Genomic DNA, 25662 nt, shown 5'->3' with positions numbered 1-25662 from the left:
TTAATTTTTCTGAGCTTGGATTCATTCATCTCATAACTGAAAGAACAAGAGAGTTCTTCCCAAAGTCTCAGCTGGAGCTATGCAGCTTTCTGAACTCTTCCCTTACCTAGTCTCCATCACATGATGTGTAAGATCTCTTGCCTCCATAAACAACGCTTTCATACTTCAATTGAGTTTTGAAGCAATTCCTTATTTCTTCTACATAAGGCCAAATCATGTTAAAAATAAGCATTCTTTGGCCAAAATGGCATTACAAAACAACATACTCAACTGTTTCTTGCTTAAGTGACAGAAAAATTCACATGAAAATGCAGGAGAGAGTGAGAAGAAGAAAAATGAGATAAAAGAAAGCTGTGATGAACAGCTCAAAGAAGGGAAAGTTTTAGTTCCTAGGGACACAAGAAAAGTGTGTGTGTGCAAATAGCAGAAACTATGCAGGGAAAAGGGAATGCAAGAGAGTAAGGAGTAGGTTTATTTGGTTTTTAAATTACACATTGATTTTTTTTTCCTGGAATGATACTCTAGGCTCACCAGTAACTCATTTCGATAGGTTTACAGCCTGCTTAGTCTTATTTATTTTATAACTCGAAACTGTTAAAATGCCAAAGTGGTCCCAATTCAGTCTGATATGCCAAGATCTTGTCAGTAGTCAGTACAGATAATTTCTCTGTAGCGTAAGAAAAATAAATATTTATGTCTTTTTGTACCAAGTCTGGATTATGTCATGCTATAGTTCAACAAATAACATGAGGATAAGTACAACAGCAAGTTTCCTGACTTACAAAATGTCCTATATTTTACACTAGGGTTACACAAAGACCCTCTTCTAAAACAGATACTGACAAAGACTAATAGTAGATGCTGTAAATTAATCTCAGAACCCTGATGATGTCAAACCTCTTGAGCATCATATACAGTTTATGGTATGGTATCATCACAATCCTTCAATGGAATTACAGTTTGGTAACTAATCTCTCCCTATCAGTTACACTACGCAGAAACCGTGAAGTCCAAATACAAAAAGATCACAGGTGTGAATGATTGCACTTGAGTCTTTTCCACCAACCATATTTCTAAGTCTGGGAGTGATAAATGGCACACCAGTTATAAATGGGCAATAGGGTCAGTGGAACTAAAAGCTGAGAGTTCAAAGAAAAGTCACAATTCTTAAGAGTTCAGGAAAAGGCCAGAGACTGATGCTGCAACGTTTCGTTGATAGATGGCTGGAGCTGTTATACTCCAATTAGAGAAGACAGCTGATTGGCAAATAACCATGGTAACACGAACACTACAGCCTTAGACCATCCGAATCACCTTATCAGCCTGTGTTATAGCTTTCCCACATCCATGTAAAATTTTTCTTTGACAAAGACTGAATAGCCACAAATAAAATAGCCACAAGAGGTTCTTGCAATAAGGAAAAGAATCATATGAATTAAAAATAAATCACTCACATCTACAGTAGTCCACACGATGACAAAATCTGAGAGAAGAGGGACTTTGCCATTATGTCTATGAACAAGATTTATTATGGCAGACTGAAGGCCAAATCTACTTAAAAATTAGGTACCTAAAATAGACAAAATTCAGGAATTATAGTTTAGACATACAAGTTCAAAAGGCTGACCAGGAAGCAGCTTAACTAAACAAATCTGTATGCACACCTGAATCTCTGCCTGGGCAAATCAGAGAAGTGGAAGGGGAAGGTGACAGCATCTTTCTTTAGTTTAACAAGCTTATGTTTAGACCATTTGCTAAGGCATTTAAAAAATGGTTTCTAGACCCCCTTCTAAGTCCTCCAGTCCAGGAGAATATCCTGTACACAAGAGCACTTTCCATCCTTACTGTGGCTGTGCAAGTGTAAAATAGAGGGATAAAAACTGATGGATCTGGAAGATGCACAGGCAGGAGGGAACTTGAGGACATGGCCATTTGCCATTATCATGCAGGAGGGAATGATAAGTTGGTTCCTTATTTCAGCTCCAATGTTACTTCTTTTTTTTAAACAACAGCCTCATGTAAAAATAATCACCGTGGTGGGGCCTGGAACAATTCTGCTTCCTGCTAGATAAGATCCAGATTCTAAATAAGCTAAGTTGGAGTCATCTCCAGAGGCTCTCCAGCTCTATAAAAGATTTGCTGAACAGACTTTCCTGGGCTGCATTTTCAGGGTTAGCTCAGATCTGGAGGCAGCAGATCTCTACAATTTTCTTGTGTCATGATCTTATATGCTTGAATTTGCAGGACCAGGGCCTAAAATTGGAAAGCAAAAGGGATCATGTACTCTATATATAAAGAAAGATTTGCATTAGGAATTAAATTACATTTATTTTCTAAATTCTCTCCAAAATAAACAACCTTAATCTTTGCTTACTACTCTTTAATGCATCTCTGCAGTAACAAACAAACAAACCAACTTGATCTGTGTCAAATCTCTTTACAAAAGATTTTGAACAGTAATGAACTAAGATAGATATATATTTGTCACAAGATTCTTTGAGAGAGAACATGAGGAAATTTTACACGGAACAGCTATTCACACTATCTGAAAATATTCTCCAGAGATCTGTATCTGCTCCTACAATGAATTACGTAAAAGAGAAATAATTGGCCATAATCACTATCATGCTTTAGACTTACATTATGGATTAAATGTGCTACTAATACTAAAAGAATTCACCTATAAAATGAATGAAATGGCTATCAAAATTTAAATGAATTTGCCTACCTTTAAAGACTAGGATTACAATGAGAATAAGAAACACTGTTTACAACATCCAGAACATTGTTAAATGTTACTGTATTAGGTTTATTAGGTTATCAGGTTTATTAGTTAGGTTTAGTAGCAGTAGTAGTAGTAGGTTTCCCCTCTTAAGTCACTCCTTACCAAGAGATGAGACTCAACCCTTGTTTTTACAACTTAACTAAAAAATAATATAAATGCTCTTAAGTAAAACATTCATAAGGCAGGAAATGGGGAAATTAATTCCCTATCTCCCCTACTTGTATATACAGACTGCACAGTCTTTATGTGTTCATATAACATTTGCTACAGAGTTCACTCCCTCATTACAAATACTAAATGGGTAGCTATTCATTTTTTTCACGGCAAAGCCATTACCTTTCTTGAGCTACAGATAGCTGGAGGCTAGGAAAATATCCTTGGGAAGTATCACTGTATGCTGATACATTATATATTCTTGCTTAAGCATCTACTAGTGTCAATTCTCAGAGAGTTACCACTAGGCTACCTCGAGTTGTGTTACAGCCCCATATGGCCACACTAATAATGCCAGAACTGGTTACAGTCCTGGTGTCACAAACACAACACATGCAGCTAGTACTGGCTCCTTTATGTTCATGTGTGAGAATTGTACTTACTGTATTTATCATAGATAATCAATCATAGATATCAAGATAATTCTTACTGTATCAGTTCTTTCCAGTATGCTTTGGAAGACGTGCTTGTCTAAGAGTGAGGGGCATGCATTGATCTAGTTGTACATCTTGACATTTAACAGCATTTAAAATTTCAAATAAGCCTACCTTAGCAATCAAGCAAGCAAACCTGACTGGTGTATAAATTATCTGCAACTTAAAATGCAATGATTTTAAGTTATTTTGTCCCAAGCACTGGCTCCCCTCCTGAAGCATGCCACTGCCTGAACACTCATCTGGGCACAGCGTGGGCAGATCTTGTTTAGTCTGGTTTCCCCAGTGCTTCAAAGCCAGCAGCACAGGCAGGACAGACAGGGAGGAAGCAAACAAAGGCAGTTGGATGAGATGTCTGGGGAGGGCAGTGAGGGAATAAAGCAAGGAGGAGACAAGGATGAGAGACAAGAGAACAAGGCAGAAGTTACACGGACATCTCCAAACAGATTGATCTAGAAAAGGACAGTGGTTCCCATTCACGAAGAAAACTAAAACCACTGAAATTAGTATCACTTCACAGAAATCCACTGCCAGACAGTCATCCTTTCCTCAGCTAAGCATTTTGTAAGTCATTATTGACTACATTTACTTTGTAGAGGAGTGTATTTTTAATACACTGTGTATGATATCACTTAACTTGTCCATGACTCCATTGCCTCCTTTTGTATTTCCTTCATTTTCCCGCTCCCTCCCTCACTGCCTACCTACCTTCCACAGCAAAGCTGAGATCTCACTGACAGCCTAACCTGCTACACATCCCCTAACTTACTCCTTGGAGGTTATCGGAGCAATGCATGGCATTTGACAAGTGTTCTGCAAGTGATACAACATGAGGGAGAGGCATGTGGTGACAGTACTACAGACTGCCCTACAAGCTAAGAGAGAAATCCTGTGGAAGATGAAGATACAAACAACAACCAAAAAAAGTGCATGTCACATCAGGATGGTGTGAAAACAAAGGCTTTCAAAGTTTGTAACTTATTCTCAATTATGGACTCAGATTCAATTCAGCATACCTCCACAGGTGGAGCACACCTCCAGCCATCAGAGATACGAACTCAAACACCTGATTTGCTTGATACGGGATTTTGCATGGCAGAGAATCCTTTTGTTCAAATTGTTCCAAAAATTAATTCTTCTCATTGATTCAAAAATGGGGCTAGAACCTTGGTCTCAAAGATCCCAAAGGTGTAACCTGATCACCAGCTGTTTTGAGTGTGTCCAGCTCCATTGGAGCTATTCCGCTTTGCACGAACAGAGTGAGAGAAATTACCTGGATAGCTGGTGGCTGAGGGATAGGAGAGGTGGCAATCTCAGCCTGAACCTTAGCTTGCAGTAGGAGCTTCCATAACTGAGTTACTTGTTATTTGGCAGCAGAACATGCACACACACGTTCCCCTTTTCCCCTCTTATCTTCCACCCCTAACGTGTGATTAGGAAGATTTTTTATGAATCGGAATTAGACCAGATTTCTTTAACTGGAAAATTCTCAATCAGCTCCATTCATACAAGGCAGACATAGGGCAAATGAAAAACAGTGCAGTCACTCTGACAATTCCTATGCAGGAACAGTCTGTCAAAATGAAAACCAGAATTCAGCTTTAGATAGGTCTGTTTTTTTCCCTGACAATTTCAACCTTTGAGACCAAATTATCAATTTTCAGAGCAAAGATCAACCTCACTTCAGAGTTTAGATGTCAGAAGCCAACAACTGGTGCAAGGCAAAAACTGAACTTTGAAGTCCTGGACTTTCACTTAGGACAGCAAAAGTCCTTATCATTTGCACTTAAATGACAGTGATTTTTCTCCAAAGTACAGATTGCACTGAAGCTCTCCTGCAGAAGACTGAACTTTAACTTCCATTTTGAGAATACTGCTCAAAAAAAAAATAAAAATACAATTCGGCACTTCAAAAGAGACATTTGACTTATCCTTGTCTCATATGATTGCCCCTTACAGCCCTTGAGCAACTGCAGCTTTGGGAACATTTCAAAGAGAAATGCTCTAGCAACGTGTTCATTTGGTATCAGAGCAAGCAGTTAATCTGAGCCAGTAAGTGAGTCTGTAATCCACATTATCACACATTTGCAAATGTACTACTGCTTAGCTATACATGTAGCTTAGTTTTTCTCAGTCTTATTTTTAAGCCGTGGTATCTAACAAGGCTGATATTTTACAATGCAGATAAGGTGTTTCCATATATTTTTCTTCATCGACTCTGAAGAAAAAAATAGCTGCATCCATTTGGGCTATTAATGGCTGAAAGACATCATTAGCCTATTAAAGTTTGTATTGAAATGTATTCTGTTATTCTTAAGAAAGCAATCATCCTTTATTGCAGTGAACTATAATGTGTGTATAGTTACATATCTATTATGCACAGGTGTACACTTTTTTGTTGTTGTTTTTGGTTTTTTTTTTTCAAATCTAAGCAACAGCACAGGCAAACAAACACACTTTGGTTTATATATACACTTATGCTCTAAAACCATTTGCCGTATTTGAAGCAAAACAGAACAAACAAACAAACTAGAATTCCCAGTGTCTTTCTGCATTCCAGTTAAAACACTTTATTATCCATACTACTTTCTTTTAAGTTCTCAAATATGCTCCATCTGACTTAAAACCTTATAGCAAGGTTACCAAGAGGAACAGAATCAGGTCAGCACATTAAACCAGATTCCTCTTTTACATCAGCTCCCAGGCAAATCTTCAGATTTTCGTTGTTATTTACAAGGACATTAAGAAGGTCTCGTTCTTTCTACCTCAGTGATTTATTCTTCCCACATGCAGATGTGGTAATTCTTTAGATGCCAGTTAATTATATGTTCTAGCAATAACAATAGGATCTTAATAGAATAACTTTGGTTTATCAATCTTATAAAAAGTTCGTCCTTTCCTTTCAGGCATCTGATTTTACTATAGGATATGTTGAATTACATTTATAATTCTTGAAATAAATTATCTAAAAAGTTCCATGTCTGACACCCTAAGACATGGCTACAAATTCAGTCATTGCTTGTACACAAGTATTTGACAATTGGCCAAAAACATTTACAAAAATAAGCTGTAGTATCAGAAATACCAAAAGTTACGCAAGTATTAGAAATATAAGCAGTATCAAGTTAATTAGCGTTAGACCTGGTCAGAAGAGATGCTCTTAAACAAACATCTGCTTGTTTGTCAAATACACTTGGTGTAGCTGCAGTATTAGGGTAAAGATGTCAAATTTTGGAGGTGTTTCTATTCAGGTATTTTACACTTGCATTATGTGGACTCTATTCATAACCTTGATTTGACACAAAGCACAGAACATCTGGAACCACATGTGTTTGGCTGGCTTGCTTCATGTTGTATTGCAGAGGTCACCTCAGCTGCTTGCTGTCAGAGTCACAGCCTGGTGGTCAGAGCTCTGTCAAGTTCTTCCTCCTGTTCGGTTTCCCAGATCAGGAAACACCTTGTTCTGCCTTATTTTTCCCTTGCAGAAGCATGCATTCAGGCACCCTGTCATTCTTATTCAGAATGAACTCACAAAGCTCACACAACCTGTGAATGAAGGCAGCGAGCCTGCAAACATGTGTGCTTAAGATTGCATGCGTGAGTAGCCTCAAGGAATTCAGTCACATCATAAAGGTAAATAACAGGACCAATGCACAAGATGGAATATAACACATTATTATCACTAGAAAAATCATCAGACACCATCTCCACTATCCTGCTTGCCCTTTCCAATATTCTTCTCCTCATCCTGTCTGCTGAAGGAGACTTTGATTCACTGGGATATTAAATGTTACATGCAGTGCTATGGGATGTGAAACAGATGACTGCAGTCTGGCAGAAAGTTGTAGGTAGGCTGTAAGAAAGTTTTGAATAATTCTACTCCCCAAACAAAAATAACTAATGCAGAGAGATCTCGAGTAATTATCCAAACTTACCCAGCTTATTGTTAGAGTCATTAGTGTTACAGATTTAGGTAGGCTCAGTGATTTCAACAGGAAAATTAATCACTTACAGAAGCTTTTAAAAGAGAAGAAACCCTATAGAAAGGATCTGAGTAATCTCAGATTTACATGAGTTGATGAGCAAGTGGCAAATACACCAGTAAGTTCTGAAAGTTATTTAGGTAAAACCAGAGGTATCTGGAGATACATGGAGTATTTTAGGAGACTATTTCCTAAGTGAAATGTTCAAAACTTTATCTAAACTATAACAGAATGTGCAATTAAGGAATATGTTCTACATCAAAGATGCTAAAGTTTTCCTTAACTGTCAATTAGAAAGTCATAATTTTTCACATTAGAAAATATCACAGCAGTAGTTGTATATATGTCAACTTTCATATCTCAGCTTTATCATCATGCTGGTAGTAACCAGAACACAAGTACTAGGGTCCTGAGAAATAACAACAGGCGAATCTTGCCAATGTCACTGCTACCTAAACATGCTCATCAGCTTGCATGACTGGACACTAACTGTAAGATTAAACCAGAACAGATTCTTCCTCAGGATGCTTTTGTTTACATTTAGGGAAAAAAATGGTTCTGTTCTTTAGCTACTTGTAGTTACATAGCCCGACAAAGGGTATTTCATAGTCTCCCTATACAACTTGCTAGTACATTTATAAGATACTGCTTACTTGGCTGGAAAATCCCTTAGGAAAACTCTTACCTTATGTGGAGGAGACAAATTAAACTCAAGTTTGCAGCTTGAGACTTTTTTTTTTCCTTCTAAGGATGAATTTATCTCTTTTCAGTTCAGTACCTCTGCTCTCTTCTGACCTAATTTTGTCTGTGATAAATGCCAGGGTTTCAGTGGCGTCACTTGAGCTCCTGTAAGAAAAGAACTGAAGTAAAAAATGAATGCACTCAACATTCCTGCTCTGACTGATTGCTTGTCAGGACACTAAAAGCCTTGCAAGGCTATAGGTGAGGTAAAGCCTCAGAACTGCCATTCTTTAGACAAAATTGCATTTCAGTTTTCTACTAATTATTCTGTACAGACATAATGAAGTTAAAGCTCATTCAGACTAAACAGGTCTACAGTTCGTATAGGCCTGACACAGCGTGTTTTATAGGATTCATTCCCAGGGGTATTGCACGGCTAGAGGACATTCAAATTAAATTTCAGCCTTGGTTTAGACGGGAGAAAGACAACAATTGCATTCTACTGAGAGGCATTGCGAAGCACAGCTGGCCAAAGTTTCTCATTTTGACTGCTTTCTTTTTTTTCCTTACCCAAGCACCTTACAGGCAATGTTTTTGAAATAGCACAAATGACTTAGCACAGCTGCATCTGCTCTTGCAGAAGTGGGTATGAAATGACCACGGGAGGTGTCTGGTAGCTTGCCATCTCAACCCTTCTGGATGGATGCTGAGGTGTGGTCAAGGACCTACTGCCAAAGCCCATGCTGTAGAATGAGGTGAGCAGGAAGGACCAGGCGTGTCAGGGGACAGAAACATGAAATTGTCTGTACTGGGTGAGGCCAAAAGCACTTCCAGCCCCATACTCAGCTCCTACCATTAATCAATAACGAAATCTAGGTGAAATTTCAGGGCAAGAACGTAGTAATTGTTCCTCTACTGTATGCTCCCAGCTTCTGACACTCCATGGCCTTGGGGCTTGCTGAACTAGAAGGTGTTTTTTCCAAAGCTACCAGAAAAAAGGGCTCGTTGCTCAACCATGCTAAACTCCTCCCAGGCTTGCAGGACTCATTTAGCTTTACCTCAACAAGAGAAGCATTCCTCATAGAGCAAAGAATTGAGTAGGAGGGGAAAAAACATAGAAAGCAAATCAGATAAACTTAGAATCATGTGTAATAAAACATTTAAGGAAGAAGTTTTTCTTTAGAAGCTGTCCCAAAGTAAGTAGCACCTCATGAAATGGTGGAGGGACAACAGTTAAATACATGGCTGCATGATACATACACTTAACTCTTAACAACGTAATAAAAACATTGTTAAAGGATTTCTTACAGTAGAAATTACACCAAATTGTGCTACTTTAGCACCACTACGCAGTTCAGTGATCCAAACACTCCAAAGTATTTTCAACTTGCCAGAAAACACGCAAGTATATGACCACTCTTCTGAGGTCTCGGTTTGCCAAGCAGCTGAAAATTTGTTACTTAGGAACAAACTCCTACTAACAAAAGAAGACATCTTACCTGATGTGCACAAGAACAAAAGTCTGCTAATGCTGTTAACAGACACTCAGTTCACATGAGATGAACTAGAAAATACTTTCATCAGAAGAACAAATTATTCTCCATTAGAACATCTCCATTCTTGCTACAATGCACCTTCATATGCCTCTGAAAATAGAAAAAAAAAAAAATGTAACCTTATTTTTAAAGGAATAGGATTATCAGATCTCCAAACTAATGACAAAATGCAGTATTATATACATGTTAAGAGTACAGCGTTTCCCAAGCCTACATGATAAAATTCCGTAATGTCTTTAAAGGTTTACAGAGTCTCTGAAAAGACAATATTTACTAATTATATATTGCTTCTGATGTTCAGATGCCCAAGTGACAACTTAAAAAAAAAAATCAATCAATATTTAAAACAATATAGCTACAGCTCTTCTTTACTTCATTATTGCTAAAAAGATGGCTGAATTCACATGACTACTGCAAAATTGTGTGCACACACACATTACTTGGGGACCATCAAAACCTGTAGACCTACATAAAAATGCTTAAGAAAGTTTTTATTGTTCCCATTCTTTCTTCTGAAAGAAGGGTAGACAGCTTCCGTAGATCCTATTGCATAATCATTTCATCTCCAAAAAGCATTTGGATTTTCAAAGATGGTTAAAGGAAATTAAGTGTTGTCCCACAATGTCAATGATACTGAGATGTTTAATGTAGTAGCATCTCTTTTGAAAGCTCACCTAAATTTAAGAGAAGTTTTAAAAGGTATAGGCATATTAATTATTCTCTCTTACACAATCCTTCCCCATTTCTTACAGAGCATTTAAATACCTAAGCCAAATAGAAATCAGAGTCCTCTTTACAAAAGCACCCCGACTACAGAGAACTTCACAGAAGACGATCAGCTTTGGGGGAAAAAAAAAAAAAAAAAGCTATGGACATCTTATCTTTACTCAATTTCTCCACAGGTAACTTCAGCACCCTAGATATTTTTCCAGCAATGAGATTTAAAAGACTCACTCAGTGCTTCATTCACTTCTGAAAACACGATAATATTTTCTAATATTATTTTATTAAAATAAATTTTAATATTACTTACATAACATACAACCAGTAACAGAATGCCAGTTATGGAAAAAATAGCAGTAATATCTACAAAACTTCATATCGTTGTTGTTAAATATCTTCCTAAATTTGATACTCTTTCTATACACACTTTTTAACTTATATTTGAATTGTTCTGCCCCTTAAGACTTTTCCTCAAATTGCTAAATAGGATTTCAGAAAAAGATGTCAGGGTTGCAGTAGCGGAGGGAAAAGAAAATCACATTTTACATATATGTGCCATGTTGTTCTCTGCCTTCCATGATTAATTATAGAGCTGATAGGATTTCCAGAACTGGGATTCCTAAGACAGTGCTCTTTTTCTCCACATTGAAATCTAAAGGGCAAAAAACTCTGGAACTAGAGGAGGAAATGTCAGTAGTACAGTCAACACTACTTTCTAAAGCAAGTTACTGATAGAGAAGGAATTGAAATTATTACTATTGTTATTACTATTATTATCATTATTAAAAGATCGTAGGGGATGGGTTGTCTCAATTCTTTTATACCACCTACTCCCAAGAAGAGTTTGCATGGTGGTTTGACCTACTATGGCTGCGGAACTAGAAGCAGCTAATTCTGACACTGGTGATGACAGCAGACTTTTTCCTCTTTTCCCTGTCCTTCAGGAGGAGAGAAGTACAACTAAATAAGGACTAAACGCTGGATCCCAGAAGCAGTTGTCACTGAATGGTCATTTCAACAAGGCTGTTTTGCACTGGTATCCAAGCTGCTGCTGCTGTTTATGCAAACAGTGATCTACGGTAGTGATGCAAGAAGCCATGCACAAAACAATTCGGGTCACTGGAATCCTGCAGTTCACTGGGGACACACAAAGGCCCTGACTAAGGGAAGAAGGTACAAACTAAAAGCTGAAACCGACACTTTAAGTCTCACCTTTATCTTTAATTTTTACCAGAAATAAAAAGCTTGGCTGAAAATTCCTTTTTTGCACAAAAATAGCTAATAGCTCAGCAACTCCTTACGGTGCCCACACTCCAATAATTTTAATATTGGCATAATAAAACTCAATTTTAATTGATTTTTACATTCCAGTTATTCTAAAACTAATGTTATTCTACTTAAAACTATATTTTCAAAAATATTTCCTTTCATATTACCTATAAGATGATAATGCTATCCAAGAGAAGAACAGAGATCAGCCTTGGATTGTGAGTATATCAGATACCGAAGGCTAAGCAACACTCTGAAACATGATTCCGTTCCACATAGCCTTCCAAAACTTACAAACTTGTATTTCAACAGTAATTATATACATTTCTCAGTTTCTTTTATACTTTTTATTTGTTTCATTATTTTTCAAAGTGATGTTTAAGAATATTTAATATTCAAAAAAAATGAAAACAAAAATATTTAAATCATTTTGTTTGCATATTTTCAAAGCCACGAATATCTTCAGACATAAATGTGTTGATTATCAGCTTTCAAGATGGAACCACCAAGTCTTTGCAAACAAACCCGATCCTACAGCAACTCATACCCATCCAGAATTCTTAAAATGCAAGTCTGCAGGTTTTTGTCTTTTGCTGAGCGTGCAGTATATTCTATATTTTCCTTTGTGGAGGAAGAATCAGAACACACACACACACACACACACACACACATTTTGTGCTGAATTCCAGACTATGGGCAACTACTTTGTCTAATCTGTAGGAGGAACAGATGAAGACTGGCTTGATGGTGCACAGTCAGGACTTATTTTTAACATCTCTCAGGCTTTCTTGTAGCTTATCTAGAAGCTCATGGTTGTATAAGTAAGATTCAATACCCCGATCAGAAATTAATTCTTCAGTCACATGGCCTAACATTATTTGTCTTTATTTCTGCTCAGCTTCTTTTCTGTACACTTGGGAGGACATACCTTTTACCACCATCTTTAAAAACTAGAAGATGTTGAGGTAGCCATTCACTTTTATTGCTAATGATGTTAGGACACTGTCTAACAGCAGAACTTTCCTCCTCAATTGGTGGGGTTTCAAATGCATGTGTTAGCGCTACCCAGCAGGTGACAATGAGACTATACATCTTCAAATTCTGTGTCCCTCCCTGCCACAAGTGTCAGGTCCAACAGCCCAAGGGCTGTATTTGCTTAGGGAGGTGTGCTCATGAACTGTGACAGATACTTCCATCTCTGAAGCTGAAAGCATGTTTCCAGGCAATGTACAATCAGCCTTTTAGAGCAGGAACAAGAGAGTGGGAATCTATGTTTCATACTTTCATAGCCCCTCATTACATCATATCCCATTAAGATTTTTCCAAGTGTATGTAATTTTAGACCATGCAGGTTACACTACACGTTCCCACTGAATGTTTCCATTACAGCTTAAACTTTGCTGAACGAACCACACAGAATATGCCTTGACACACAAAGTGGGAATGGTTCTGCACTGGGTTACTTCCACCACACAAGACAGCGAATCAGTACAGACATCTCACAGCAGTCCAGAAACAGCTTAACATCAACAAAAACACATACTGTGACAAAAATAAATAAATAATAATAATAATAATAATAATAAATTACTGCACTTCCATTCTGTTACAAAGCGTGCATATATCTAGTGGTAGTGTAAGGAAAGGTAAGATATTGTTTGGAGTTTGTAAGAAATGCTGTTTTGATCTCCCTTCTCTGAGCACTGTAAATACTCCTTTAGGAAATAAACCTATATCTCCATTTCGCCTTGGGTAGTCATAGGTTGCTCACTTCAGGTTAAACCCAATAAATTTGCATAAAAAGCTCTGACAAACAATCCTTTGGATCAGTTCACCAAGGACAATACAAAAAAGTAAAAAAAGTCTTTCTCAGTACCACCTCAACAAGGCACAAAATGGGAGCTGTTTAAAATGATCCCAGGTTTTACCATCTTGCGCCCTTCCAGCTGCAGTGACACCCTGAGAACGGACAAAGAAGCAAGCCAGCAGTGCCCCATGCAATCAGAGAGCCGAAGAGTCAGGCATTGGGACGGGTTGCCCAGGGAGGTGGTGGGGCCAACGTCCCTGGGGGGGTTCAAGGAAAGGTTAGACGCGGTGCTTAGGGACAAGGTTTAATGGGTGACATTGGCGGTAGGGTGATGGTTGGACCAGGTGATCTTGAAGGTCTCTTCCAACCTTAATGATTCTGTGATTCTATGACTGCAGGCACCAACTCCATCCTTCACTTTCGGCAAACTCCCTGAGTGTTTGCTAATGAGCAACTGAAGGAAGTTACTGCTCCTTTTCAGCAAAGCATTTGGAAGTGGAACTACGGGAAAAGCTCAGTGCCAGAAGTATGGCATATTCCCTTCTGTTCAGTGCCAAGGTTTTGATAGAGCGTGCTGGCAGCTGAGGATAGTTGTCAGCCCTCGAGCTTCCCATGTGCAAATTGACAGAAGTCCATCGTCACCAGGCTGACAGCCGCGTGATGTGGTGCCAGCAATCCGCAGCGTGACATGGCCGAGGGAGAAAGGCAGAGCTCCGCAGAGCAGGTAAAAGAACATCTTCAGTCAAGAAAGCAGGAGGGGAAGCAGCAAGCACAGAGCAGCTGCTGCGTTAACAAAACTCCGACACCACAAATGGCCCAGTGCTGGCCTCCGCTCCGCAGCTCTCGCGGAGCGCTGTGACTTGCAATCAGGAGAAGAATATTTATTACAGCAAGAAAGAAAAATGCGACAGTCCAGGTCTTAAGAGTTTCATTGTTTCGGTGTCTTTTTTAAACTTCACCTTGATATAAGAAAAACTGACTATCAGAGAAATTTTGTGCTGTAAACTTGTCTGCTATTTAATAGGGCAAGTTTCAGTAAACAAACGTGTACATTCTTTCCTGCCCATATGACCTCATACACTGAAAAGTTAAAGGAAGAAAGAAAATTTCAGAAATCCTAAAAGCACACGTGGAAAGGAGAAACGCTCACAGGAAAGCTCTTGTATATGTGATACAGCAGACCCAAATTCCATCCATCTTTATGATTTTAACCATGAGTACATCTAAATACCCCAGGTTCCCTACCATGTTGTCACAGTCGTGTTTTGCAGTGCTCTTCTGGCCTTACACACATGGGATTGAGTGACAAAGAGAAGCAAACATTGAGCACAACTTAAATTCATCAAAAATGAAAAAGTCACCAGCAGTCCTAGTCCAAAAATCAAAAGAGACTAATTGTACCTCCCAATAGGTCCAGCAAATAACAGGACTCTGTTCTGTAACTTTTGTTCCCAACACAATTTTTCATTTTCACATCTCTGTAACGTGCAGGTCGCAGGGTTTTGTGTAGAAGGAACTCTTCATTGTCCGTGGGATGAAGAAACTTGCAACATGTGCCAGAGGAAGGGCAAGCACAAAGGCAAGACACTCAAAGGACATAAAAACCTCTTTGGGGAGAGTTTTCTTTCTCCATTCAGGCTGCTGCTAAAACCCTTGCTAGCTTCATTAGTAGTCAGTGATGCAGAAGGTAAGGCAGAAGGCTCTTTGGGAATGTACCCAGCCCAGCAATACATGCTGAGCACCTGAACTCATGTGCTAGCAGCCAGAGCACTGCTCTTCTGCACCTCTGGACACAGCAGAGCAGGGCCCCTCACTCTTTTCCCATCCTCCCTTCATCAGAAAGTGGCCCTTGCCTGCCCCTAGCTTGGCAGCCCTGCAAATGGAACCAAAGCTGGCTGGAAATTAGCTCAGTGTATGCTGACATACCACTCTGGAGAGCCTATTTAAAAGGTTAATAACTTTTAAAATCCAATTAGAAAGTCTAATTAGCTAAAGTAATCTTTGGTCTACCTACTTAATCTCAAACAAGGTGAATGCAATAAAGATTAATCTCATCTTCATGTTTTACTTAGGCGCCAAATAGGGTGCTGCAGATTGCTGACCACCTGTTTTCAGGTAGGCACAGCAAAGAGACCACATTCACAGCAAGTTCAAATACAGCAGAAGAGCTCAAGCTGCAGAGCTGATGTACCAAGTGGGATGCTGACACATTAGTCCTTACAGGTGGGTATGGGACAATACCATACGTACTAGAACAGAGGCAAAATTGCTATTTTTGAAACAGCTGCCTTTGCATCTTGGGTCAAAATTACCTGATTTGATAGCAACAGTAGCAGTTAAAATACACTTCCCAAAATTATAGACAGAAATTGTATTTTCTTCAGTCCAGTATCTCTGTGGAATTTTTCCTTCATGACTTTGACCAAGTCAGATCGTTTTGTGTTCACTGTTGCTTCTTCACATGTATGTATTTCCAAACAGGTGAGAAGCCTGTTAGTTACTACACCGCTAGCTAATTGGTAAATGGGTCTGGGCATCCCCGGAAACCCTGTCCAACAGACTGTTCCTTCTCTTTCTTGCTAGACATCAATATCCATCATAAAAAATAGCTGAAATAACTGTTTTCATAAAAATGTAAAGAAAACTCCAAAGTTCCCAAAGATTTACAGTGCGTGGCTATCCTGAATCCATTCAGTACACAGCCCCAAGGTAGACAGATTAAGTTGACAATATGTCAGATTACTTTTAAACACCTTCTAATAAGCTATCCTTGATTCTCTTGTTTACGGGCACCCCAGGGTCCCAGAGAGCCCCACCAGGTTCCTGGGGATGCTCCTGGAAGCCCATGGACCCTGCCGAAGCCACATTATTGGTACAAACCAAAAGGTGCGTTTCAGACCAAAAGGATCAGTCGCCATGCTCCCAACATTTTAAAATCCGAAAGCTGTTCAGTATGAGTGGCGACATTACCACAGCAATGAGAGCAACCCACCGAAAGAAGCTGCCTGCTGCACCACAGCTAATCACTGGAGGCTTTATGTTAAAATCCACACCTCATTTCTAACCCAGGCTAGGGAGAAAGAAAGGGAAGAGATTGTGATTCACACAGAGGCAGCAGCAAAAAGTGCAAAATTATTTTCCCTTGCTATGGCCAGAGGCAGGTAGGAAATGCCAAAACAAAATAACGTCTATGAGACCTAAAATAAACAAATAAATAAATACATAAATGAATAAATAAAGTGACCGATAAAAACAAATTTGTTTGGTTCTGATTTAGGCAGTTAGGCGGCTTCTAACGCCCCCAGCGGCTCAGGTGTCCAAGCACGAAGCACACCGTCCCCGAACTGCGTGCAGCGCCCGGCTGCGGCCCGAGCAGGGAGGCCGGGAGCCGGCCCTGCGGCCTGCCCGGGGAAGCGACGAACGAGGGGCTCCGGGCGGGAGGGAGCCGAGCCCCGCTGCCCGCGGGCGGCCAGCAGGGGGCGGCCCCGGCCCGCACACGGGCGGCGGGAGCTGCCCGGGCCGCCTGGGCTTGGGCCGGGCCTGGGCCGGGCCCCGAGGCGCACTGCTGGGCTGCTGCTGCCGGCCCGCGGCCCCGAGGTGGGAGAGGGCCCCCAGCCGTCGGTCTGGGCTTTCTCCTCGCCCAAAGCCGCACTCTGCTGCGTGTACATCTCCACAGACGGAAGAAGCTGAAAATATTTCGGGGTCTTTTTCCCCCGGGGTTAAAAACCAGATGAGCAGTAGTCTCGGTCTCTGAGGAAAGCATTCACGGCTTTAACTGAGAGCTGCACTGGTGTACTCCAGGCCTCAGCAGTCTCTCTTTTCCCTGAGAAAATACATCACCACAAGTACACCGGGCATCGAAGTAAACCAAGCTAGTCCAGACAAAACACCGGCACCATAAAACCTGCAACATGAAAGCATTGCAAATAATATGCATGATTTATACGATCAAAGAAAAGCTATCCAAATTAATGCAATCATTTTAAATGACTAGCTATATAAGGCAGCTGAAAAGCTTAACAGGAAAATGCTATTAAAAATATATAACATATAGACTGTCACTGAGAGTTGTGGTGAAAACTTCCAGATTTCTAGTTTAGGGAAACAGACAATTTCAGATAAGAAATAGAAACTTTTCAAATATCATAATACAGGATGTGAGAGTTTGGTCAAAACTGAACAAATAGGAAACTTCAGATAAGTTGTATCGTACTCCTTGCTGTCAGGCTGTTGCCATGTAAGGTTTTTCAGAAAACAAAATGTTTCAGTTTCACATATCGGTGTTCATTTGCAGTCTGTCTTAAGTCATTTTAACATCAGCATTCGTCTTTCTCTGGTGTAAGCCCACCTTAATGCTGAAATGTGTAACTCAGGGACTTAACACATAGAAGTAGCTTCCTATATGCAACCTGATAATGTCCTACACAACCCTTCTGTACGTGCCAAAGATGCAGGCTGCCGGTGGATAGGATCATCAGCACTGCGCTCACTTTGCCAGCATGCTGGCCCTGGAATTGCCATCCTGCTGGTGACACAGGGGAATAGAGGGGATGGATGGCATATGGACAGCAATTCCTAGAAAAAGAGGGGGCTTCTTTCAGCTACTGGCATTATTCCAGCTTCCTGAAATGGCACGCCCGACTCATCCAAAACAAGCCCATTTCCCCTCCCTCTTCTACAGAAGGGAGCCCTCCTCCTCCTCTCATGGCAAAATCCAGCTTTACCTACATCGCTGAGATACCTTCTGCACAAAGGGCATGAGGTCGATCAAATGCAAGATGAGAGAATGTAGCAGCCTTCACTCTCTCCCACTCTGCAGAAATCCTGAAGGAATTCTGAAGGAATGAAGGAAAATCTGTTCATTCACACATCTGAGTGTTTCTGTGGTGGGTAATGCCTCTAATTTCTTTTTTGATCTCTACTGGGATGAAACTCCACAATACTTTCACTCTGGAAAGATGTTTTAGACTATAGCACTTGGGAGCCATCAGTATTTACTCATAGTCTGGCACTTAATTTTATAAATTCTTTGTACAGCACCCTTTTGTAGAAGGCTTGTAAATAGCATTAATAACAATCAGCACACCATTTAAAACCAAATTCAGTCTTAATAGCAGAAATAAAACATAACAGACTAGCTTAAACTGGCTATGTTAAAAGCTTCTCTTAGCTAGAGCTTACCATTCTTCCGTGGCCACGTTAGACAGACCTATTGTAAGACTCTATGCCAAACAACTGCTTTCTCACCCAAAAGAGGAACATTATAGTCTGCCATGAGTCCATTACTTTGTTTTGCAAGTGTTTTTGTTTGGGGAGGAGAGGGGAAGTAATTACCAAGTGAGTAAGATGGAGGTAACAGCAAAGTTTTTCAAATTCACTGAACTTCTGATAGACAACAGCCGCCTGAACTCATTATACATTTTTTTTGTTTGTTTGTTTTTGCTTATAACCAAGAACTGACATCATTTATATTACAAAAGAAGCCTCTTTAAAGCAAATATATATATAAAGCAAAAATACTCATAAAATTACTACAGAGAAGATAAAAAATACATCATAAATACTTTTCAGTGAGTATTTTTAGCCTACTTCAAGAACAAAGACAGAAGAATAAACATCTTATCTATGCAATCTGTTGTCCCTAAGAGATTATGGCCAGCCTTAAGACTTGTCAGATTTACCTAGTAGCTTCTATTTCTTAGAAAAGATACTCAACTTTCCAAATCTTGTTGGGCGCTGTGTCAAGGGAAAAAGAAATATTTTACTTTGTTCCTAATTAGAAAACATCATTATGTCTCTTCTCTGTCAACTATGATGTGCATATAATTAGGCCTATCATTTTCCATTTCAGTTAGACAATTTTACAGAGCATAAAGGACTGAAGTATTTTAAGAAGCCTAGAAACACAGATATCGTGGCATGCAGTGGCAAAAGTAATGATGGCAGTACTATTTTAGTTGCCCCGTTCATTTGAATAACTGAAATTCACTGGACCAAAAAGGGGGGGGGAGAAAATGATGACTCAGTTCTTAAAACACAGCAGCACAAACCCTCATATGCAAAGTATACTGAGGACTCCATTCAAGAGATGGCCAATGAAGTGCGAAGTATTCTCTGTCATCTGTCCAAATACCTTGCAACAACCACCCTGACAAACTAGAATCACCATCAGCTGGAAGTGGAACACTTCTCCGTGGCAAATACAATGGGGCAGGTCTTAATCTCAAATTCAAAGGTTTTGAAGATAACAAATTCTCCTTCAAAAATTCAAGGGGTGATTGTACACATTCCAAAGCAGAACTTACTCGTTAAACATAAACCATGAGCACAGAAGGAAGGAGGTAAGACTTTTGACCATCCAAACTCAACTCAGAATACCAAAAACAATAATCTCTCCCTCAAAAAAGCATTATTGTTGTTGGGTTTGGTTTTTTTTTAACGTTTTATTTTGGGGGAAGGTATGTTTCTTTTCTTTTTTACCCCCTCTCCTTTTATTTATTTATTTTCATAAGCTATCTGCTTCATGAAATGCAAAACTTAAAAAAAACTTTCCAAAAAAGCTTCCTAAACAGCTTACAAGAATAAATTATGCGGGGCTATTAAAATTTATAAGATTTCCAGTTACATTGATAAAGGTTTCTCTCAAAAACCTAACTCTCTAATCTCTCCCCTGAAAAAACATGAGCTTTTTCAAACTGCATTACTTAATTCTGAATTATTTTTCTTAGAACTTCTTACATGACAGAAAGTTTTTTGTCCTAATCCATATAAAAGTTTATTATGTTTATGTAGTAATTCCCTCCAATTTATAATCCCATATTATCTATAGAAACAAAAAGAACACACACACACCCTCCGCCCCCAAAAAGTAGCACCACTCCCCACACAGATTAAGGTCACAGACAAAATACACATTTTGTTCCCTGAAGGAAGCCTACAGCAATTACTGTTTTCTACATGTTGACTACAGGCCCATGAAATACAAATGGATTCAGAGAACTTAAACACAGATAATGAGGAAAAAAATCTCACAAAGCAATAGGATATACCTGGATACAGAACACACATAGGGTAGGGAATATGTGGATACCATCTAAAACCCACACAGCAAGAAAGAGCAGCTTTTTGCCAAAGACTATGTTTGACTACAATTTTAAGAGCTCTAGACAAAGCATGAAGATCAAATTCAATGTTAGGCACAGCATCTACAACCTTCATAAACCTGAATATAGTACTATGATACTCCCTCACACTGCTAAAACACTCAGCCTCTCAAATACCGAGTGTTACCAGAAGGTACGTGCGCGGACTGGGGCATTTTACCTAGAGAGCCTGCACATACATACACACCACAGCAGTTCCACGGAAAGAACTCAGGTACCTGTAGAGGGGAAATGCGTTTACACTCATGAAGAGTTTACACTGACAAGGGGACGGAAGCAGAAGCAGCAGAAATGGAAGCAGAAAAATCCTGGTTCCATACCACTATTTCTACCTGGTAATGAAGACATGGTGGTTAGACAAGGTAATGTAAAAGTAAATATTAACCAAACTAGAAATCCTGGAAAGTGGATATTCCAGCGACATGCAGCATCAGGGCAGGAGGAAAAAAAAAAAAAAAAAGTAAAAACAAGGATGAAAGTAACATGGAGCCAAAACCTTTATCTGAGAAATACTTCAATTAAGATGTGAAGGGAGAGACGCAGGATGAGCCTTACCCTTCATATTGATAATGAATCCAAGCAGTGAACACTATCCTGAAAATAAGCCCATCTCACTACTTATTTCCCAGTCTGTGAGAAGGGGATTTGGGTTGATTCTTGCTACCAGGAAACAAGCCAAGCTGTTCTCTCCAAGTACTGCCTCAAGAAGCCGTTTCTGGGAAGCGAGAGTCTCTGTCTGTGACTTACAGGGAAGATCTCAATGGAGAAAGAAGTTCCTAACCAAGTTCAAGATTTTAAAGACATGACAGTAAAGTTGGAGTACACATGTACGTTAGCAATGGTTGGAATTAGGGAAGAAAAAAAAAAAAAAAAAGCATGTGTTTGCCAAAGCTTTTTGGCTTGGCTCCCATAAGAATCAAAACTGAAATAAAAGGGCTAAGCCAAGCAGGATGGAAACACAATCAGATGAATATCGATACTGTTCGTTTGCCTACAAAGAGGCAACGATCCTTATAACAATCTTAATTCATAACGATCCTCATGAATTAGAGTGTTTTCAGTTAGAAGCTCATCCATCAAGCCTTGGATTTCAAAAGATCTTCAAGGACATAATACATAAAAAAAACCTGGATATCAGTCACAAGAAAAAGAATTCTGTTTTGTTTGAAAGAACTCAAAAGGGAAGAGATTCCACCTATCACATTTTGCTAAAAGACCTCTTTGGATAAGAGCTTTTATGTATCTATTAATCTCCGTTCAAGGAGCAATGCCATGACTGATACTCCCCTCCCTCCCCCCTTTTTTAATCATTCTAGACAAAAACAGAATATATATTTAAAAGATTTATGTACATACATGTTAGAAAATGCTGCATAAATTAGTCAATTTATTATATACTTGGTACAGTATATAATATAGTGGTACACTCTTTCAACAGCATTCTTAACTTTTGTTTATATAAGGCCTCTCACAAACATTTGGATTCACTGTATTTTGAAGGAAAAGAAACAAAAGGAAGAATATGAAAAATCACCATCATGTCTTTTTTTTTTTTTTTTTTTTTTTTTTTTTTACTCGTTGGACAATATCAGACTGTCCTGTGTGCTACTGTTCACACCAGGTACTTTTCTGGAGCAGCGGTTTTCACATGCATGTCAGAGTAGCCTAAAAATAATCTGAAAGATATTTAGGTGTAATACAGACATTATCAGTTGGTGGTTTTTTTTTGTTTTGTTTGTTTGTTTTTTAATGTTTGAATGTGAAACATATGCTTTTGACTGTGCTCACACCTCACGCTTTCTAGAGCAAATCTGTTCATTGTATCAGTCATTCACTGCAGTTAAAGTACATCTGTCCACAAAGCCGTGGTGACTCAGTAATAAAGTACTAGTCTATACCCTTGTGTCTGGAGTGATTTCAAGATGATCATTTCTAACAAATACATATTCACTCCATCAGTCCTCTTTCTTCACATTAATTCTCCTGTTGCTCATGGTCTTCTAAGCTGGAACTAACATCTGCAATCACAGCTTTAACTAGGAACAATAAGATTTCCGATACTACCAAAATATCAATGGATGTGCAACAATATTACAGGTCACCTAAAAAGAAGTCACGTGAGTGAGGAAAAACAAAAAGGTACATAACAAAGACTGCAGTGTCTTCAGGGTCCTCCACTGTATGAAGCAAAATCTGGAAAAAAAAATACCCTTGCATTTAGTTCCTGGTGCTTTATAAACAAGTTTGGTTTAAATTCCCTTAAAGTGAATTCCTGTATAATTGAAACACCCTCAAAAATGCCACATTTTCCATTTTGAAGAGAAAAAAAATCTACACATTGAAGCCAAATGAATCGTATGCTACTACCTTTAACAGTTGCGCTAGGCATTGTGAATCCAAGCTCTCTTATTTCAGTGAAAGAAGCTACCTTTTAAGACAATATAGTATGTTAATGATTTAGCTGAATGTTTAGATCCATACAGAATACTTAAGAGATATCAAAATAGTAAAATACATATATATTTACTTCTGCTCTACTGGACAGATCTTCTTAGTTCTACTCAAACTTCAACAGTCATTAGAAAATTAATACATATTTATCTCGTGTATTATGACCTATGATGGATTATTTTTGCTTGCTAAGAAACTGAAAAAGCTGAAACTAAAATAATAATAATAATCTTGTCCTTGTTTACATCTTTATAATTTAAATATCTTACATATTCCTCCCAAGTGAAATATTTTCTTCCTCTTTTTACCTTAGAAAGAGTGCCTTTTCTCCTGTGTTTGACATGGGAGATTAAACAGATGCTGAGGTTAGCTGGTTCCTGAAGGGTTAGAGGGGAGTTTTCCTTACAATTTTTCACAAACATTTGAATTCAAAACCTGTTAGCAATAAAGAAATTAAAGTCCTCTTTCACTCTTAATTGTTTTTTTGTTTTTTTTTTTTTTACCATTGCTTAAAAAGGCAAAGGACAAATTTAATCTGTTCCAAACCTTGTTTAAAAATACATAATGCCAAGTAGGCATATTATTCAGATTCAGATGGAAATGAAACAGATGCAGAATGTGACATCCTTTAAAATGCATCTTCACCCTTTTCATAATATGTGTATCTTTTTCCTTGAAAGGTCAAATTTCATAGACGTACTCATACCTACAAAAGAAAAGGCTCCTGAGTAGTACTGTCCTAAAATAGGAAAATACCCCTGAAAAAAACTTTGAAGTGAAGCCCACATTCTATTTACTCTATATACAATCCAGTGTATCTCAAGAGTGAACAAATTTCAAGACTGACATGTGCTAAGAGTGAATTCAGCCTCTTCTTGCATGTGAGATGCCTACATTTATTCCCACTACACCTCGAGGTGATCTGAATTCAATCAATCTTTCCCTCCCTCTGTTATTTTGTTAGCAGAAATTAGAATATTCTCCACTTGAAAGCCTGTAATAAGAAGTTGAATACTGCTCCAATAAAACATACAAACAAATATTCACATATTTTACTGTTCTAATACAAAATCTTCTCTATAAAGAATAGGAATCAAAATAGTATCAGGTAACAGGATTATTTAAGGACATGTTACATTTCTTTTTCCACAAAACAATTAAATTTCTTCATTAAAACCAGACAGTATTTGAGTTCTACAAAACAAGCCCTGTAGATCTTTTCTTTCACTTCCGACAGAAATTTAATTAGGACACACACAAGGTTTCGGAGATACTTTGTTGCAACAACAGCAACTCATTTCAAGTAAGGAATTAATGAAAGGTTTTATTTCTGGTCACTTACATAACTAAAATACCAATTAAAAATAACCAACCCCCTAATTAACCCTTAAGATTCACAAAGTCCATTTTTTCAAAACCTGTATTTCCTCTACTCAAATCAATTTCTAAAAATTTTGCACAGCAGTTGTCATAGTTCTACTGAAAATAGTTTTTTTTTCCATTTTTTTTTCTAAGAAGAAAAGGAAGGTGCCATTTTTGTTTTGCTTCAGAAGCCAGTCCTTGCCATCAGAATAGATGTGGCATGGCCACACACACGCCAAAGTGTTCAGGTGCAGTATCACACAGATCAGAAAAGAATATACAAAAAAACAGTGTATAATACCGTGACAGGTATTCAATATATTCACATACAGTAATCTTTGACTACCTGCAACTAAACTGGCCATAAATTCTGAAGAACCTTGTCTACAAAATTGAGTTACCCACCAATATACTGTCTCTCTTCTAAAAATACCCGTATTTTACACTAATACACAAGGTATTTGCTTGCAAACACAGAAGTAGCCATAAATAAAACTTTATTCTTTCATTTCATTTACAAGCTACCAAGTACCATGTATTTACACAGCACTGGACACTTAAAGTAGTTGCAGTCACAAAATGATCCAGACAGCTGTTGATAAAGTAAAGGATCTTAAGATAAAAGCAAAGTAATACTGTAACAGATAAGTGGCAAAAAAGCAGTTTTGCCATAATGATCAGACTTGCATGTTGCATCAATTCTGGTTGAAACGACTGAGTGCCATGCGATTCTCAGCTTTAATTGTTTGCAGTCTGGCTAAAGTTTGTACAGTCATTTCTCTTTTGCAGTTATTAAAATAAAAAAGTTAAAAACTATAGCAGCAACAAGCAAACCCTGTGACAGGAAGGCAAGGTTTAAGAACTAAAAAAGTTTATACAATGTGCTCAGGAAGGCTGCAGAATTTATCTTCCATCAGCTGGAGTTCGACTGAGTGACATCATGATTCGGGCATATCTTTCACACAGTTCATGTGTGGAGTAGGAGGGTAACTTTGGCGGGTCATTGAAACCTTTAATCTCTGTAGAACAATCTAACAGTTTTGGCAGGAAATCTGTCAGCTTTTCTTGCAAGTTAGCTGCAAATGAAAATAAGAAAAACAATCATAAACGTTTATATCTGCAAGTGGAATTTTCCTCTTTCTGCCACAAACTAACTCCCCCCCACCCAGGGTGGGAACAGGAAGCGTTACTTGGAATAATTCACTTTCTTCAGGTGCTTCAGCAATAACTAGGAC

General features: G+C 38.6%; 1 protein-coding gene across 1 annotated transcript in view; it reads right to left on the bottom strand.

The window, feature by feature from the left end:
- The window catches only part of USP25 (ubiquitin specific peptidase 25), a 461260-nt gene that overhangs the window by 343603 nt on the left and 91995 nt on the right, over nt 1-25662 (bottom strand). The window contains exons 26-27 of the mRNA XM_080562087.1: nt 9596-25503; nt 8101-8261 (exon numbers count right to left, since the gene is read on the bottom strand). Of these exons, the coding sequence (XP_080418213.1) occupies nt 25331-25503 (173 nt within the window). The 3' untranslated portion in view covers nt 8101-8261; nt 9596-25330. The remainder of the gene's footprint in view (nt 1-8100; nt 8262-9595; nt 25504-25662) is intronic.

This window comes from Anser brachyrhynchus (assembly GCF_964034855.1).
Source record: "Anser brachyrhynchus genome assembly, chromosome: 1".
Lineage (NCBI taxonomy): Eukaryota > Metazoa > Chordata > Aves > Anseriformes > Anatidae > Anser > Anser brachyrhynchus.
This window is presented reverse-complemented; position numbering and strand designations above follow the sequence as displayed.